Source organism: Capricornis sumatraensis, chromosome 2, assembly GCF_032405125.1.
Source record: "Capricornis sumatraensis isolate serow.1 chromosome 2, serow.2, whole genome shotgun sequence".
NCBI classification, from domain to species: domain Eukaryota; kingdom Metazoa; phylum Chordata; class Mammalia; order Artiodactyla; family Bovidae; genus Capricornis; species Capricornis sumatraensis.
The window spans coordinates 192,642,576-192,658,983 of NC_091070.1; the positions used below are offsets into that span (position 1 = coordinate 192,642,576).

Genomic DNA, 16,408 nt, shown 5'->3' on the forward strand with positions numbered 1-16,408 from the left:
ACCGCGTCAGTAGTTCGAGGACAGCGGAGCCAGAGCATGGGCTTGAGGCTCCAAGGTTGGCTCTGGCCTTTAGGATGCTCCATCTGGTTCTGCTGGTTCCGTTCCCGGTGTAACTCCAGAATCACCCCATGTGCTCACAGCCCTGATTGTGGGCTGCTTAGTGCTGGGCACGGCGTGTGTTGCAGCCTCTGGGTGGGGGTTGTAGGCCTGCCAAGACGAACCTTACCCAGATCCCATGACTGAGAACTGTGGGAACCGTGGCCCTCACCTGCCACTCCACCACCTTCTCTCCCTGTCTCTCCAAGGCAGCCAGTACCTCCCATACCCCTGCCTCTCCCTAGGGTGGCCAACCATTTGGGTTTTAGCACCAAAAGCCCTGTGTCCCAAGAGATGACTTCCCAGGACACAAAAGTCTTTTGAAGTTTTAGCAATGGATATAGAAGGCTGGGGAAAATGTACAAGACCCATTTAGCTGCCCCAAAGACCGGACTGAGCACAAGAAAATGGCGTAGACTCCCCTCTTCCCATGGTCGCTGTTGCCATATTTTCCCAACCGCAGATGCCAGCGGTCGTGGTCTGTGGCTCTGAATGATGGATCATCCATGTTGCATCACTCCAAGGGGTACCACTCAACCGCACAGCATCCAGGCCCTGGCAGAATCCACCTTTGACTCTGCCTGCAGTGTGACTGTTAGGCTTTGTGTCAAGATAGTGCAGATGTCATTTTTCACACTGTGAGTATTGTGGTCATGTTTTCTAAGAGCTCAAATAATGAAAATGAGAACGATGAGACCACCGGCCCCAGCGTGACCCTGACATGTCCAAACAAGAGAGGCCTGAATGAATTTTAATGACAGGTGTGAGGACATATAGACCTGCATCAGGGAGGCAAATAACCAAGATGGAACATACTGGCAAGGGTGTAAAAAAGAGGTGCGGGTGGAGGAGGGGTGGGAGAGTGCATGGCCATCTGGGACGTGACGTGCACATCCCTCTAAGTCAGTCACAAGCTTTGTATGTCATCCAAAGAAACACCAGTCCTCAGTGTAGAAAGGTGGCTGCCACACTTGGCGGGGCGACGGCCCTGAAATGATCACCGTCACCGTGTTGGTCCCTTGATTCCTCCATGAACTGAGAAGATTACATTTCCTGATTCAGAGGCTGCAACTAAGTCCTACGGGTGAAATGAAGGGAAATTCTGGTGACAAGTGTGTTGGTCCTCCGTGGTATGTGGCTGACTCTGTCTCATCATCCTGATAGTCGGGGAGCTTTCTTCCTCAGATCAAGTGGTTCATCAGGCCATCTCCACAAAACCGTGCCCCTGGCTTTTAGGCACTTTGACTTGAAAACTGGAGCTTCACCTTGTCATCTTGGTTTCTACGAAGAAGATGTTAATGACGTGTGGAAGAGAAATAAACTGTTACTGTTCTCTTGTCCAAATACAAGCCACACTTTGCTCGTTTATCTGCATATTTGGCAGACAGTGCAGTTAATTTGGCAAGTTTCATTTAGTCCATGGACTTCTTACCTGCTGATTTCCCCACCCACCTTGTCCCTAACAGTGCTGCCAAGGGGGCTGATTTGCTCGCCTGTGATAATCCAGCTTTCATAATGAAAGGTTTCAGTCACTTGTCGGTTTGCTCAAAACATGCAGAAACAGATTTTTGAGTTTATAAAAAAAAAGGAGAAGGCCTCGGACACCTGCCCACAGATGACGGGCGTTGTTGCTGGCTGTAGAGACGATGTGAAAATGTCAGCCTGCTCTGATGCTCTTCTCTTGGAAACACTGTGAGATGAGAATGTGGAAAGGAATTATAATAAAGTAGAAACATAGCTGCTGCTTCTCCAAAACTGTTTCATGATCTTCGCGAGGCCACCAGGAGCCTAGGTGAGGCTGTGTGGCCTGCGCTTGAGCTGTTCAGAGTTGTAGAGGGGCTGTGACAAAGCCTTATACAGCCAGAGTAATGGCTCCCCTTTAGGACGTGAGACTGCTTGAGAACTCATAAAGTGTTATAGGCAAGGGCAGCCAAGTTAGCTAAGACTGTCTCAACATTTTTATTAAAACTGACTTACTTAGAATCCAGCTTATATCTCACAAGTTACAATTACCTTTGTGCTTTAAAAACCATTTTCCCTGAGAAAGAGAGGTTTAATCGATGATGACACCCAGTGTGCTCGGAATGTTTAGAAATGATGGACGTCGTAGGCGGGCACAGCCCATCTGATGAGCTCCTAGGTGAAAAGGGCCTGGCAAATGGCCGACCTTCCAAAACCCACCTAGGTACAAAGCGGATGGACATCTTCGGAGAACTGGAGGCAGATTCCTACAGATCCAAAACCTGTGTGCTTAAGTAAAATCCTAAGCGCTGCATGCGCGGGTGTTCTTGTGGAGCGGCGTGTTTGTTGTTGGTGCGTTGGACTGACACCAGTGCTTGATGAGAGCAGGGTGGCAAGTCAGCACATCTTCTGTTTGACTCTCTTCAGTTTTGCCCTACGTGAAAGAAAGGTGTCCAAAGCCTGCAGGCAATTCAAAGAAGCATTAGTGGAAAAGCAAGCACCATTTGCCTTGTTGGGCGCCTGAAAGCAAGATGATTCCCTAGCAGCTTTCTTGAAGCCCCCTGGGGAAAAATCTGCCGCAGCTCTTGCTCTTGCCACATCTTCTCAACATTTAAATATCCAGTTTAAAGAGTTAAAATAATTTACTATGTCGAAGACAAATATTATAAAAGTGTTATATTTTCCCCGTACATGTCATTTGTTCAACTAGTCACCCTACTGTTTGCCACTGTTCACTAGTTCAGCTGTTCCTTTAATAGAATTTAACAGAAAAGTAACAATACAGAGTAAACAGCTGGATATCCACATGCAGATGGATGAAGCTGGACCACTTCCTTATACACAAACACAAAAATCAACTGAGTAGACCCTAGGCCTAAATGTCAGAGCTAAAACTACCAAACAGTTAGAAGAAAATGTAGGAATAAATCTTTGTGACCTGGGTTAGCAAAGCCTTCTTAGCTACACTGAAAGACAAGTGGCAAAAAGTAGCTCCACTGGGCTTCATTAAAATTTAAAATTCATGCTTCAGAGGACACTGTCAGGAAAGTAAAAAGAGAGCCCACAGAAAATATTTGCAAGTCATATGTCTGATAAGGATCTTGAATTGTAAACGTGTAAAGAATTCTTAGAACCCAATAATAAAAAACAAACCCAACTTTAAAATGGGCCAGGGATCTCAATAGACATTTCTCCAAACTTGTCCAGAGAACCAGTAAGCACATGAAAAGATGATCAGTGTCATTAGTTAATGAGGGAATGCAAAAGAAAACTTCAGTGGGTTATCGCTTCACACCCACTAGGATGGCTAGAATCACAAAGACAAATAATGAGCGGTGGTGTTGAGGATGGGAGGAAATCTGAACCCTCACATGCTGCTCATGGGAACATAAACTGGTACAGGTGCTGTGGAAGAGTCTGGTGGTTCTTTGATAGGTTAAGCAGTTACTGTGACCCTGCAATTCCACTCATTGGCATCTACCCCAGAGAAATGAAAACGTGTCCACACAACTGTACACAGATGTTCACAGGAGCATTAGTCATCATAGCCCCAAAGTGGAGACAGCCTCAGTGTCTGTTGACTGACGAAGATGTAGTACCTACATAAAATGGAATGTTGTTTGGACATAAGAAATGAAGTACAAGATTCACGCTTACAACATGGATAAACCTTGGAAACATTTCACCAAGTGAAAGAAGCCAGCCACAGAGGTCATATACAACATGAAATAACTAGAATTGCTAAATCTATGGAGAAGGCAATGGCACCCCACTGCAGTACTCTTGCCTGGAGACTCCTGTGGATGGAGGAGCCTGGTGTGCTGCTGTCCATGGGGTCGCACAGAGTCAGACACAGCTGAAGCGACTTGGCACGCATGCATGCTTTGGAGAAGGAAATGGCAACCCACTCCAATATTCTTGCCTGGAGAATCCCAGTGACAGAGGAGCCTGGTGGGCTGCCATGTGTGGGGTCGCACAGAGTCGGACACGGCTGAAGCGAATTAGCAGCAGCAGCAGCAGCAGCTAAATCTGTGACACAAAGAATAAATTAATGGTTGTGTGGGCCTGGGGATTTGAGGGGGAGTGGGGAGTGATGGCTCATGCGTACAGAGTTTCTTTTGGGGATGATGAAAGTGCTCTAAAATTGATTGTGGTGGTGATGGTGCAACTTGCTAAATACACTAACAACCACTGAATTGTATACTTATTAAATGAGTCGGTTGTATGTGGTTAAAAGTAGCATGAAAATACACATAATATAATTTAAGATACCTGTTTTTGAAATATATCTATGCAACTGTAATACATGTGAATAATTGTTTATATTCTCAAATTTGGGGATTTAAAGAAATATCTATGTATTTTATTTATTTGGCTGCATCAGGTCTTTAGTTGTGGTGGTCAAGAGCTTTCATTACAGCGCGCAGCATCTCCAGCTGTGGCCCCAGGGCTCAGCATTTGCGGCACGCAGGCTTAGAGCACGCAGCATCTCCAGCTGTGGCCCCAGGGCTCAGCATTTGCGGCACGCAGGCTTAGAGCACGCAGCATCTCCAGCTGTGGCCCCAGGGCTCAGCATTTGCGGCACGCGGGCTTAGTTGCTCCATGGCTTGTGGGCTCTTATTCCCTGACCAAGGATGGAACCTGTGTTCCCTGCATTGCAAGGTGGATTCTTAACCACTGGACTGCCAGGGAACTCCCCTGGATGTATCTGGTCTCATAGGACTGTGTTTGGGTTTGGCTTCCTAAAAAGTAGGTCACCCTCATCCTCCTATCACTTGGGTTAATAAGCATGAAATGGATTGCCAGATGGCAAAATGTGCCCCCCCAGCCCACCAACAACCCTGGGAAGCCACTGGGGAGGCGAGGACGCTGTCCTCAGAGGGTATGTGAGTGGGTGTCAGGGTGAGGAAGCAACTGGTACCCTAGCAGTCTCCTGACAGCAGTCTTTGCACCAGCTGGTCCTGCTGCCACCTGCTAAGAGGGCCCTTTCTTCTGCTCAGGCAGGACGCTTTCAGGGATGGAGCCGTGACACATCTCTGCCTGCCCAGATCCTGACCCCCAGTTATTTTTTCACTCTGCCGCCGCCTCCTTGCAGCCCATCGTGACTTCTCTGCCTTTTTCCCAGGGCCTCTCTCTGAAGCTGCCGCTGTGCTTGGTCTGCAGCTCTCTCTGGATCTCAGTATCCTGTGGGTTAGCTGGGTGTGCATGGCTGCGCTCTTCCTCCAGGCTGAGGCCCAGGTGTGACTCGGTGCTCAGCGCAGGCCACATGCCAGTCAGGCCTCTGTTCTGCTACTTCCGTCCTGTCTGGTCGGCACCCGAGGCCTTGGCTCTCCAGACTGGGCTCAGCCATCCCTTGGTGGCCATGCCTTGTGATCTCTGGCCTTTGGTTACGTCTTTTCTGAGATGGGGGTGACAGTCCCAGACGGGCCTGAGAAAGGGAGTGGAGCCGGTGAAACGTCTGGCCTCTGATCCGTCTGCATCTCCAGCTCTGCTCACTAGTGAGCACCCCCATGGAGTCCCAAGGAGAGAACGCCTGCCACCAATGCCCCAGCTCCCCGCACATTTCAGAGGAGGAGCCAGAGGAGGCTCATGTGATGACTCCAGGGCCAGGCTGCCCGAAGTCCAGCTGCAGCTCCCCCATCTCCTACTTGGGAGATTTAGGGCCAAAGCATGGTCCACTCTGTGCTTCAGTTTACTCACATGTAAAATGGGGAGGAAAGGCATTAATAGTTTTATTCCCAGGCCTGGCTCAGTGGGTCACTGTCTCTGTGAGCCCCACACACTGCCTTGGGGATGGAAAGAGCCCAGGGTGGGATCCAGGACACGTGGTATGAGAGTTGCCTCTGGTGCCTTGGGCCAGCCCCTCCTTCTCTCCTGGTTTGTTTCCTCCTATGGTGCGTAGGCCTCTGCCCTGCACAGTCCGAAGGCTTAGGGGAGGCACCACCTCTGGCCTCCTGGTGTTCAATGCCTGAGTGTGCCTGAGAGCCGCTCCTCCAGGGTAGAAGCTCCCGGGGGCCGCACTTCCGTGCCACAGCGTGTGAAGCCCCGCGAGGGTTGCGGGGGGCCTGCTCAGGTGACACGCTCTGTGCTTCTCCCACAGTTCCCGATGGGTCCAGGCTCGGACGGCCCGATGGGGGGCATGGGCGGCATGGAGCCACACCACATGAACGGCTCGTTAGGTAAGTCAGCACCCTGCCTGACTTCCCGGGAAGCCTTCGCTGCCTCGGCTCCGGGCTCCGCTGAGCCCAGTCCCCACAGGAAGATCCAAAGAGGAAGATGTTGCCTGGGTAGAAGGTTCTCTTTGGCAAAATGTTTGGGGTTTGGGTGGAAGCATTTGGAGGCCCCTGCACAGAAGAATGGGCAAGACCCTGAACTGGGCTTTCTTTTTTCCTTCCAGGGTCAGGTGACATAGACGGGCTTCCAAAAGTGAGTGTGTGTTCCCTGCCTCCTCCCTGACAGCACCCTCCAGAAGGCCTTTCCCCATCCCGGGAGGGGTGGCAGGTTGCTGGGGGCCCGGGGCTCACCGCCTCTGCTCTCTCTGCAGAATTCTCCCAACAACATAAGTGGCATTAGCAATCCTCCAGGCACCCCTCGGGACGATGGCGAGCTAGGAGGGAACTTCCTCCACTCCTTCCAGAATGACAATGTAAGTGTGCCCACCACCACCCTTATTTCATCCTCCGGGTCCTCACTGTATCCTCTGGGCCCTGGGACTAGCGATTGAAGTTTGAGTCTCCTGTCCGAGACCTGTCTGCTGGGCCAGTGTCCTGGCAGCTGCGTCTTGAGCCTTTCACCTCGGTTATTTTTCCACACAAAATGGAGCACCCTGACCTCCCCCCGACCCCCACCAGCCCCCAGTGCGGTGCTGACGCCTGTCACCAGAATCCGACCTTGCCCAGGCATCCACATGCAGGCGCTGGTGAAGCTCACGGTGCTGGACGAGCCCTGGGCCCTGGCCCGCTGGGTCCTTGTCTCAGTCTATGCCCTCCTCTCCTGGAGGGTGGGTGTGCATGCAACTAGTGACTTCCTGGGGTCTCAGTGCAGAGGAGCTGGCTGGCTGTTTTTTCACATTAGGCTTCTTGTTTACAGTCTCATCTGAAGAACCAACGTCATGTTTCTGTAGCTTCTGAGAACCCCAGGCCAGCTCCCACCCCAGGGTGCCCTGGCTGTGCTCCAGCTCATCAGACCCCCGTCCTCTGCAGTCCGTGGCCCTATGAGGGGAGGGCAGGGGCTGCTGCTGGCTTCCTTAGGAAAGAAGGGGTGATTTGGAGAGGAAAGGGGGGCAGGGCAGGCAAGTGAGGGACACAGGCTGGTGCGGGGGGGATGGTTCCTGAGTCCCGCCTGCTGGCCCCTTGCCCACCCAGTGCCATCATGGGCGTCTCAGCCCAGCCCCGAGACAGGCCCTGTCCAGCTCTGTGCGGTCAGACCTCCACAAGGCTCCCACACCCGGCCCTCACGACCCCCCTTCTCTGCTTCTCCCTTCAGTATTCTCCAAGCATGACGATGAGTGTGTGATTCCCCCCCTCCTCTTCTCCGAGACGCTGAGAGAGCCGACATTGCAGGCGGGAAGATGCCAGAAATATGCAAGAAGAAGTGAGGTGTCATTACCCAGGAGCTGGGGGAGGGGCGTCTCCTGCTCCCCCCCAACCCCCACCCTCTCCTCCACCCCCTCCACCTGTCCCAGTTTTAGTTTCATGCAATAAAAAGGCCGAACTTTTTATTCCATAAAACATGAAGGACAAAACTCAAAATAAAAATATATTTCAAGTCAATGAGCAGAAAAATCCCACCCTTGCCCTTTCCCAAAGGACCTTTGATGTCCTTGACACTTTTCTGTTTTTTTTGTTTGTTTGTTTGTTTGTTTGGGGTTCTGCTGTTGTTGGGATTTTTTTTTTTAATTTGTTTTCAGGGGGGTTTTTTGGGGAAAAATTTTTAAAAATGGAAGCTTCTAGCAAGCCCCCCCCCAACCCCACCCCAATCAACCTCTTTGCTTTCTTTAAAAAAAAAAAAAAAAGGACAAAAAAATAAAATAAAACCAAGCCCCGTTGTCTGTACCCAAGCCCTTCCACCAGGAAAGCTAGTCTAGGTGTGAGATCTCACCTGTCTTTGTAGCCATCTAAAAATAATAATAATTATAATAAACTGGGCAGTTTACAATCGGTGGTTTCTTTCAAACGGCCTGTTTTGGAAAGAAAAAGGAGTCACCCTTTTCCACCTGGGGATTTCGGTTTGTGCTGACGAGTGAGGGAGGGGCGGGAACCTGTTTTGTTTTCGCTTGGTCTCTGCCGGCGAGGTGGACAGCAGCTGCACAGCTTGGACCCCAGACCCCCTCCCCCGTGGCGTGGCCGGAGGGGCCAGGCCCCCAACCGCTTTCAGGACCCCGCCCCAGCGGAGCCTCGCTGTGGCCCGGTTGGCATGCACTGTGCTCCCAGGACTGCGTCCTCTCTCCTCTGGACCTCTCCTCACCTGGGCTCCCGCCCCTCCTCAGCCCTGCTGCAGGCCTCCCAGTGAGGATCCTGCCAACGGGGTGGCGGCTCGGAGTGGAGTCGGGGAGGCCGCCCCCGACAGGATGGCTGTGACCTGGGACGTGGAAACCGCGACCTCTGCGTCCTCCTCCCTCGCATCGTCCACGTCGTGTGTGCGGGCAGCGCAGGGCTGGAGTTGAGTTTTCTTTTTTTTTTTTTCTCTTGATTCTTCCTTCTTTTTCAAAGATGGGATATTGACCAGAATTGCTCTGTATATGCTTGGAACTGGATGGAAAGACTTTGGAATAGCTGTGGGGGGCGGGCGGGGGACACTGACAACCAAACAGATGTGCTGTTTCCGGACCTGTTTTTATTTTCAAAAACCGACAAACGCCACAGTGGAGCCTGTCCCCTCCCAGGAGGAGTGACTCATGGCCTCCCTCACCTCACCACCCTGCATCGAAACCTCTGTGTCTTTCCCTGAGACACCTGAATTCTTTGTACATTTACACCCCTCTCCCCCCTCTCCCCTGTAGCTGGTCTTCGTTTTCTTCCCTCCTTTGATCCATGTATATCATATTATGTGAGATATCATCTGCCTGAAAAAAGACCTTGTGCGGATTATTGGGAACATTGTAGCTGTTTCTGTGTTTTTTCTTACCTTGTAGTCTGGTTCTGAATTAAGAGAGGAAAAAAAAAAAGTAATTATGATACATTGTAGTTTGTGTACGATATATGTTGATAACGTTTTATTAAAGGGACATCTTTTTTCCGCAGCCCTTCCTGACATGTTTGGGGGAACGTGGGTTGGAGTTTATTATACTGGTTATAAAATGCCAGGCGACTGGCTGGGCATAAATTCTGTTCCTGGTGCACAGCAAGATCTTGTTTTGTGTTCCAGGCGTTGGCCGCCTTTTCCTGGGCGTGTTAATTCTGCATTTTCTGTGGAGAGTTGGGGATGATGGGTTGGGAGGGAGGGCATGGTCTCATTTCAAATATTTGGGGGCATTCTGAAAGGCAGTTTCAGTTTCTCATCTTGCTAATGCATTTTGGTTTGCCAGAATGTATTTTTCTGGAAAAGTAGGAAAAGTTTCCCAGTGCACCGTGTTTTCAGTAGCGAGGCGGTGTCGGCTAGGATGGCCGCGTGGGCTGCAGCCACACCTGCTTTCTCCTTTCTGGTGAAATTTGTTTTCCAGGTCCTAGGGTGCTGGGCCACGGGAGGTTATTTTATTTTTTCACCTCCAAGGCAGCAGGGAGCCCTTGAAAGATTTGAAGAGTGGCACAGTTCAACTTGAATTTGAGAAAACAGTGCAGGTTGCATCTTGGAAGATAGTTGGGTGGGACTAGACAGATGTGGGGAAATCCAGGGCCAGCTGCTGTCTAAGCAAGAGCTATTGCAAGCTGAGGAGGTCAGCAGCGGTGGACGCTGATTTGAACGTTTAGAAAGTAGAACTTCTGCATCCTTGGAGCTTCGGGGCCAGGCCTGCAGCAGGAGAAGGCAGGAAACACACGGTGTGTCTGAGCAAAGCGTGCCCTTAGCCCCACCTTTTACCAGGTCTGAAGGGACCAGTTTCAGATCCTGCCTTTGCCACTGCTCACTGTGTGGCCCTGGGCCAGTTGGTTCATACTGTCCTCAGTTGCCTCATCTGTAAGACAGGGGTAACGGTTTACCCATCGTGTGGTCGTTGTGAGGATAAGTTGACATTTGTAAAGTGTCTAGAACAGTGCCTTTTAGGTAGTAAGAGCAGTAGTGTGAGCTGTTGGCAGTATTGTTCCTCATTGGGGGAGTCTAAATGGGTGTGATGAGTAGTTGGGAGGCCCTAGAAAATCCCATTTGTCTGTCCTGCCTCATCTGAGAACATGGCTCCCAAGGTTCTTCCTCATCACTGTTGGACAGATGAGACCTGGGCTGTTACCTGCATCCACAGTTCTGAAGAGGCGTTTATGCACCAGCTTGAACACCTGCCGTGCCCCAGCCCAGTGCCGGGCAGAGAAGGTGGAGGTGACAGCGAGCATGTTCTCAGTATCCTTGCTGCCGCTGTGCTTGAGCAGGACTCAGGCACAGTGGGGAGCAGTGACCTGGGGAAGGGAGTGCAGGTCACGGGGACCCTTGCCAAGAGGAAGGAAGGACCTCCCAGCCTGTAATGAGAGCCTGCTGCACCCACATCTGCAGGAGGTGAGAACACTGGGCACCCTAACACCACCCTTCAGCCTGTGACACCTCCCCCCACCCCCCACCGAGCACCTCCAGAGTTGCCTTTGCCACACTCAAGGCTCTGGCAAGGGCTGGTTTGAGGTCGGCTTCGCAGCAGGAGAGGACAGGCTGTTTCCCAGGTTTTTTCACCACTCTACCCTGTCCAGACCTGAGTGAGAGCAGAGCCAGGCAAAGCCAGCTTCTACAGCCAGCATGAGGGTCCAGAATGAGAGTTAGGAGGTGGTGGGGGTCACTCCCCGTCCTTTCACAGCAGAGGACTTTAGCCCATCACTGAAGCTTAGGTGGGAGTGGACAAGCCAGGTCAGAGGCCGCAGCCTGGCAGCTGCTTTCCTGGTAGTCATTACTACCGACAAGGGGCTGGCCAGCCTGGGAGTCCATGTGAGGGCCAGCCCTCCTGCCCTGCCTGAGTCAGGAAAAGCTGACTCGGCCAGAGATCCATGCCCTGCCCCTCCTGGCTAGACACCCCTCCCTGGAGCCAGAAAAGGAGAGCCTGGAGGCAAACCAGCTGCCAGCAGGGCCTGCTTGGGGGTGGGGGCGGGTGAGGGGGGATGTGTTCAGCAACTGCTAAGGCACGGTCACAGCAGGCCTCCAGCTTGGGCTCAGCTGGGGCCATTCAGCCTGATGCCCTGGGTGACCCGGAGGAATCCCCCACTCCCCACCTTTGCTGTCCCTTGACAATTCCAGAGACTCCAGAGGCCTGAGCCCAGAGTACGTCCCAGGCTTCTTTGAGGGCTCTGCCCTGAACTGAGTGCAGCTGGGGCTCCCCAGGGCTCATTAGGTGGGAGTGCCGGAAAGAGAAGACCAGGCCAAGCGAGGGGGTGCTGAAAGGTCCAGTCTGCCCTGTGCTGGCACTTTCCTCCCCCTTCCCAGGTGCCCGTGGAACTCCAGTCCTTGGCATGATGTTACCCGGGCATTCAGCTACCACCTTGGTCCCCTGCCTCCATCTCAGCCCTTCCAGAGCCACAGAGATCTAACTCACTTCTGAGCATTCTTTAACTCTTCCATCTGTCCGTTCGTGTCTTTATTGAGCACCTGTTACCTGCCAGAGGCTGTCCTAACCCTAGGGAAACAGGTGCACAAAACAGATGTGGGAGGCTGGCGATGCCCGTCACTGAGGTGAGGCGGGCTGTGGGAAGAGCAGGTGGTGGCGATGCTCCATGAGATGCTTGTTGGTCTCCAGGTGAAGATGTCAAGTAGGCAGGTCTGGGCCAGAGACATTTCTTAGGGAGTGGTTGGCATTCAGATGTTCTTGAAAGCCGCAGGACTGAGACTGAAGTGTGAATGGAGAAGGGCCCCAGGCCTGGCGCTGGGAAATAGACCAGTGAAGGAGGCAGAGGAATGAGGACGGTGAGGTGCCCTGGAGACCAAGGGAAGAAACCTGCAGAGAGGAGGGTGCTGCGTGCTGCCCAGGCCCCAGTGCGCACACCTCACCTCATTCAGGCCCCATGGGCCTCCCGCTCATCCCTGACCCTCAGCACTTCACGCTCTGGTGATGTGGAGTTCCTTAGGGACCTCTGCCCACTGACTGCTGACCATTTTGTTCCTACTATTCCCTCGTGGTACGCCTTTCCTACTTGCTGTTTAGTGAAAGTCACTCCGTCGTGTCCACACCTCTTTGCGAGTACATGGACTATACAGTCCATGGAATTCTCCAGGGAAGAATACTGGGAGTGGATAGCCATTCCCTTCTCCAGGGGGTCATCTTAACCCAGGGATTGAACCCAGGTCTCCTGCATTGCGGGCAGGTCCTTTACCAGCTGAGCCACCAGGGAAGCCCAAGAATTCTGGAGTGGGTAGCCTGTCCCTTCTCCAGGGAATCTTCCTGACCCAGGAATCAAACCGGGGTCTCCTGCATTGCAGGCTGACTCTTCACCAGCTGAGCTCTCAAGGAAGTCCAACTCAAACTGGCCTTTCATCAAGGTAGAGGCTTTCTCTGGGCCCCCATGGCGACTATGCTGTAATGGATCAACATGTGCCTCCCCCATCAGATTGGGAGCTCCTCGAAGCCTGGGATCTGGCCCGAGTGTGTGGTCCCCAATCACGCAGCATGAGGCCTGGCACCCAGTAGGTGCTCAATGAGTACTCATGAAGTGGGCGTTTGTTGAGTACAGCACCCCTACCCGCCCCCCCCACCACTGCATGCCGTCACCTGTGGGTAGGTCCTCAGATGCAGGCAAAGAGGTGGCCTGTATGGCTTTAGCAGACCCAGAGGAGGCTGGCTGCTCTGTCACTGCCCACCCACCAACTGGGAGCTCCTGGAGAAACCGCCGTGTCTTCCTGTATCTCTGGCTCTTGGCACAAGCCTAGCACACAGTAGCTCCTTATAAAGGGAGCTGAATCGTTGGACCCCCTAAAGATCTGTAGTGGGGAACCTCAGCGCTCAGTCCCTGATCCCATCAGCTCAACTGAGGATGTGTGTTTTGTGGGGTAAGTAACAAAGCTACGTAGGGCTATGCTGCTCTTGACAGGCTAGAACCCTGGCTCTGGGCAACAAGCCTACACCCTGGCTAGTTTTGGGGGATGAGCAAATACGGCTAAGGTGTCTGGCATGGCAGACTAAGAATCTCAGGTGGCAATAAACAAAGCAGGGGAGAGGTGGGCCTCACTGCACCCTGCTATCCTCAGCCCAGCTGAAGCGCTGGGTCCCCAGGCCCTGCTCTGTCACACAGCCTGGAGCAGGCGGCCGAGGTAAGGTGTGGATTGAGCAGTGGGTTAGAGTACAGTGAGAGGCAGACACAGGGCTATTTGGCTTTGAGGCTTATAATTCTTGGCTTCAAATCTCTACAGGGCAGCCCCCTGGCTGAGAGAATGCATAGGATGTGGGGCCCCAGAGGGCAGAGCTGAGGCCCTGGAGTTAAAGCTCCTGGAAGACATTTCTCCTGAGGTGTGAACACACAGCAGGCAGAGATGTCAAAGAACGGAAGCAGCTGCAGTGAGAGGTAGTGAGTTCCCCGTTGCTGGACGTGTGCAAGCCAGCTGCGGGAAGGACAGATGGCATATGTGTCGAGTGAGGGTGTGTTGGTTCCTGGGCTCTCAGGTTGAAGGCAGAGCTAAAGATAAACCCCTTCTCAGAAGCTGAACTTGGGTTAGAACTAGCTCACTCTGACCTCTAAGTCACCTCTAAGAGACATCTCAGACTCTGCAGCTCTGTGACTCAACTTCCATCTGCCAAAGACCACGCCAGACCCAGTTCTGTGAACTCTGCAGAGAAGGGCAGGCTGGCGGCTGCAGGCTGGGTGGAGTTCTAGTGATGGAGCCTGTGTTCCGGCAGGGCCTCCCCCACCTCCTGGCCATTCCACAAACACACCAAGCCCACACCCATCGCAGGGCCATCACACGCACTTTCCCGGGCACCTTCCTGGCCTGCCCCCATGGCTGGTTCAGTCTCATATGTCACCTTCTCGAAGAGGCCACACCCTGTGCGGTAAAAGCCAACACACCCCATCCCCAGCTGCTGTTGGCTCAGGGTGTCCCTTCCTGGGCGCTGCCCTGGGCCCCTGGGAGCAGCCACACCCAAGGTTTCACCTCCCAGGCTGTGGCCGGTGGCAAATGGCTGATGTGGGACCTCAAGTTCCCATACCTGGCCGCAATTTGGGACTCTGAAAGGCCACCCAGCACCAAAATCTCTACAGGACCGTGGGGGCCTCATCTACTCAGCCAGTCATGCCCTCCTCCCTTGCTCACAGGTCTCTGGCGAGTGACCCCCAAGAAGCCTCCTGCCACAACCTTCCATCTCCAAGTCTGTTCCAGGAACGCTTTCCTTCAGATCCTCTGACATACCTTTCTTTCTTCATCATCTCTCCACGTTGGAATGCAAACTTCATGACAGTAGAGACTTTGTTTTGCTCACTGCTCTCGAACTGGGGCCTTGCTGCATGCCTAACACATACCAGATGCTCCAGGACACCCTGCGGCTGACAGCTATCACCCAGAGTTGAGGAGTGGGGATGGGGATTCTCTGCAGGTTCCCAGACACGTCTGGGGAGAAGGTCCCTAGAACAGGGTGGGCTTCCAGCAGCCAAGCAGGTAGGCCCCACGAGTCGTCGTGGTTTGTGGATTTGTCACAGGGAAGACAGTGTGACATGTTCAGGTCACACACACACTTTAAGGGACTTTGTCCTGCCGCAAAAGAGGAAGCAGGGAGATGCTGTCTCAAGCCTGAGGTGACCCTGACCTGCCCTTTCAAAGCCTTGGGCCTACTGCTAAGGACAGCCCAGTGAGTTACAGAGCCTCTGGTGAGGACCCGCCCTAGGTCCAGCCTGAGCCAGCCTTGGGAGGGGACGAAAAAGCCTAAAGGGCTGCCCGAAGTAATCTCACCTTTTCACGGGGCTTCTGAAAACCTCCAAACCCCTCTACTTGATGCATCCTGCTCAAATATGGCCTGTTAATCCCCGAGGAGGCAAAGCCTGCAAGGGAGGCAGGTGCTTTATTCCCACTTTGCAGATGAGGAAACTCAGGATCCGAGAGGAAGCTGGAATATAGGAGACTCTGGGAAATGGCATTCCCCAGTCCACTGAAGCCCGCTGGAAGTGAACTGAGGCGCTTTCTCGTGGATCCGCAAGACATTTAAATACACGACAAAATGAGAGTACGTTCACATGTGCTCACAATGTCATCAACAAAATTTCGGTTCCAAACATCTGTTGCCTAAAAGTCCAAGTCCCTATAGTGTGATTTTTAAACCAATAATGGGATACCCCCATGCACCTTCCTCCTGCTTCCTTCTCCCAGACTGGCTCTAAGTGAGCCGTCTGTTCTCAGGCCTGAGACCAAACAGGGCCTGAAGATCACCCTGTATTCCTCCGTCCCAGTGTTGAACGAGGAAGGGAAGGGAAGAGGTGGAGAGGCTGAGGCAGGTGGGCATTTGGGATTTGGGGAAGCGGGCACACCTTTGTGGAGGGGGCAGGTGTCATCACATATCAACTTTCTGGCTCTTCACACTACACCACGTGGTGTCTGAGCCTCACCTGCATGGGGAGGATAGAAATGACAGTCTTGCCAGCCTCACCTAGCAGACTGGCTTCGAGGGGCCTGAAGGGAGACAGCAGTGGGCGCCAGGCTCCGCAGCTTAGCTCCAGGGTCCGAGGTGACAGACCAAGGCTAGCAACAGGCTGTCCTCACCCCAAGGGCTGGGATGAGTGCCCAGGCCCGCCCTGCAGCCCTGGCCCCTCTCCAGGGCTGTCCTCAAGCTTCAAGGTCACCTGCTGACAGCCTGCTTGCTCGCAGCCTCTGTCCCACACGCTCAAGACCCAGGCAGGCTTGGCCCTCTTGCTCCCCATTCTACCAGCCACCAGGGGGTGGGGTGGTGGTGGTTCTGCCCCCTCAGCCTGGCTTCAGGCCACCACCGTCACTCACCCAGGAGTGACCGAAAATGGCCTCCAGCTGGACTCTGCACAGTCACCCTGCCAACTTGTCCTCCATTTGCCCATAGAATGTTCTTATGAAAAAAAAAAATCCCTTTGACTCAGCAATTCTGCTTCGGAATTTGTCCAATGGCTGCGCTGGCAGAAGTACTCTAAGATACGTGAACAAGGATGCTCACTGCAGCATTATTTGTAATGGCTAACAACTAGAAATACCTCGAATGTCCATCGATAGATATTAATGCCGCTGCTCAGAACAAGGTAGCTCATATGTGCTGATGTGGCAAGATCTGTGATCCCAAGGTATT

At 52.9% G+C, this 16,408-nt stretch overlaps 1 protein-coding gene across 25 annotated transcripts in view; it reads left to right on the top strand.

Moving 5' to 3' along the window:
- The window catches only part of SSBP3 (single stranded DNA binding protein 3), a 165,685-nt gene extending 156,489 nt beyond the window's left edge, over window positions 1-9,196 (top strand). For 24 of the 25 annotated variants that reach the window (XM_068964206.1, XM_068964204.1, XM_068964205.1 and 21 more), the window contains 4 exons: window positions 6,158-6,236; window positions 6,455-6,483; window positions 6,602-6,703; window positions 7,543-9,196. In XM_068964206.1, the coding sequence (XP_068820307.1) occupies window positions 6,158-6,236; window positions 6,455-6,483; window positions 6,602-6,703; window positions 7,543-7,572 (240 nt within the window). In that variant the 3' untranslated portion in view covers window positions 7,573-9,196. The remainder of the gene's footprint in view (window positions 1-6,157; window positions 6,237-6,454; window positions 6,484-6,601; window positions 6,704-7,542) is intronic. The other variant, XM_068964226.1, reaches the window with a different exon arrangement.
- Window positions 9,197-16,408: the final 7,212 nt, after the last annotated feature.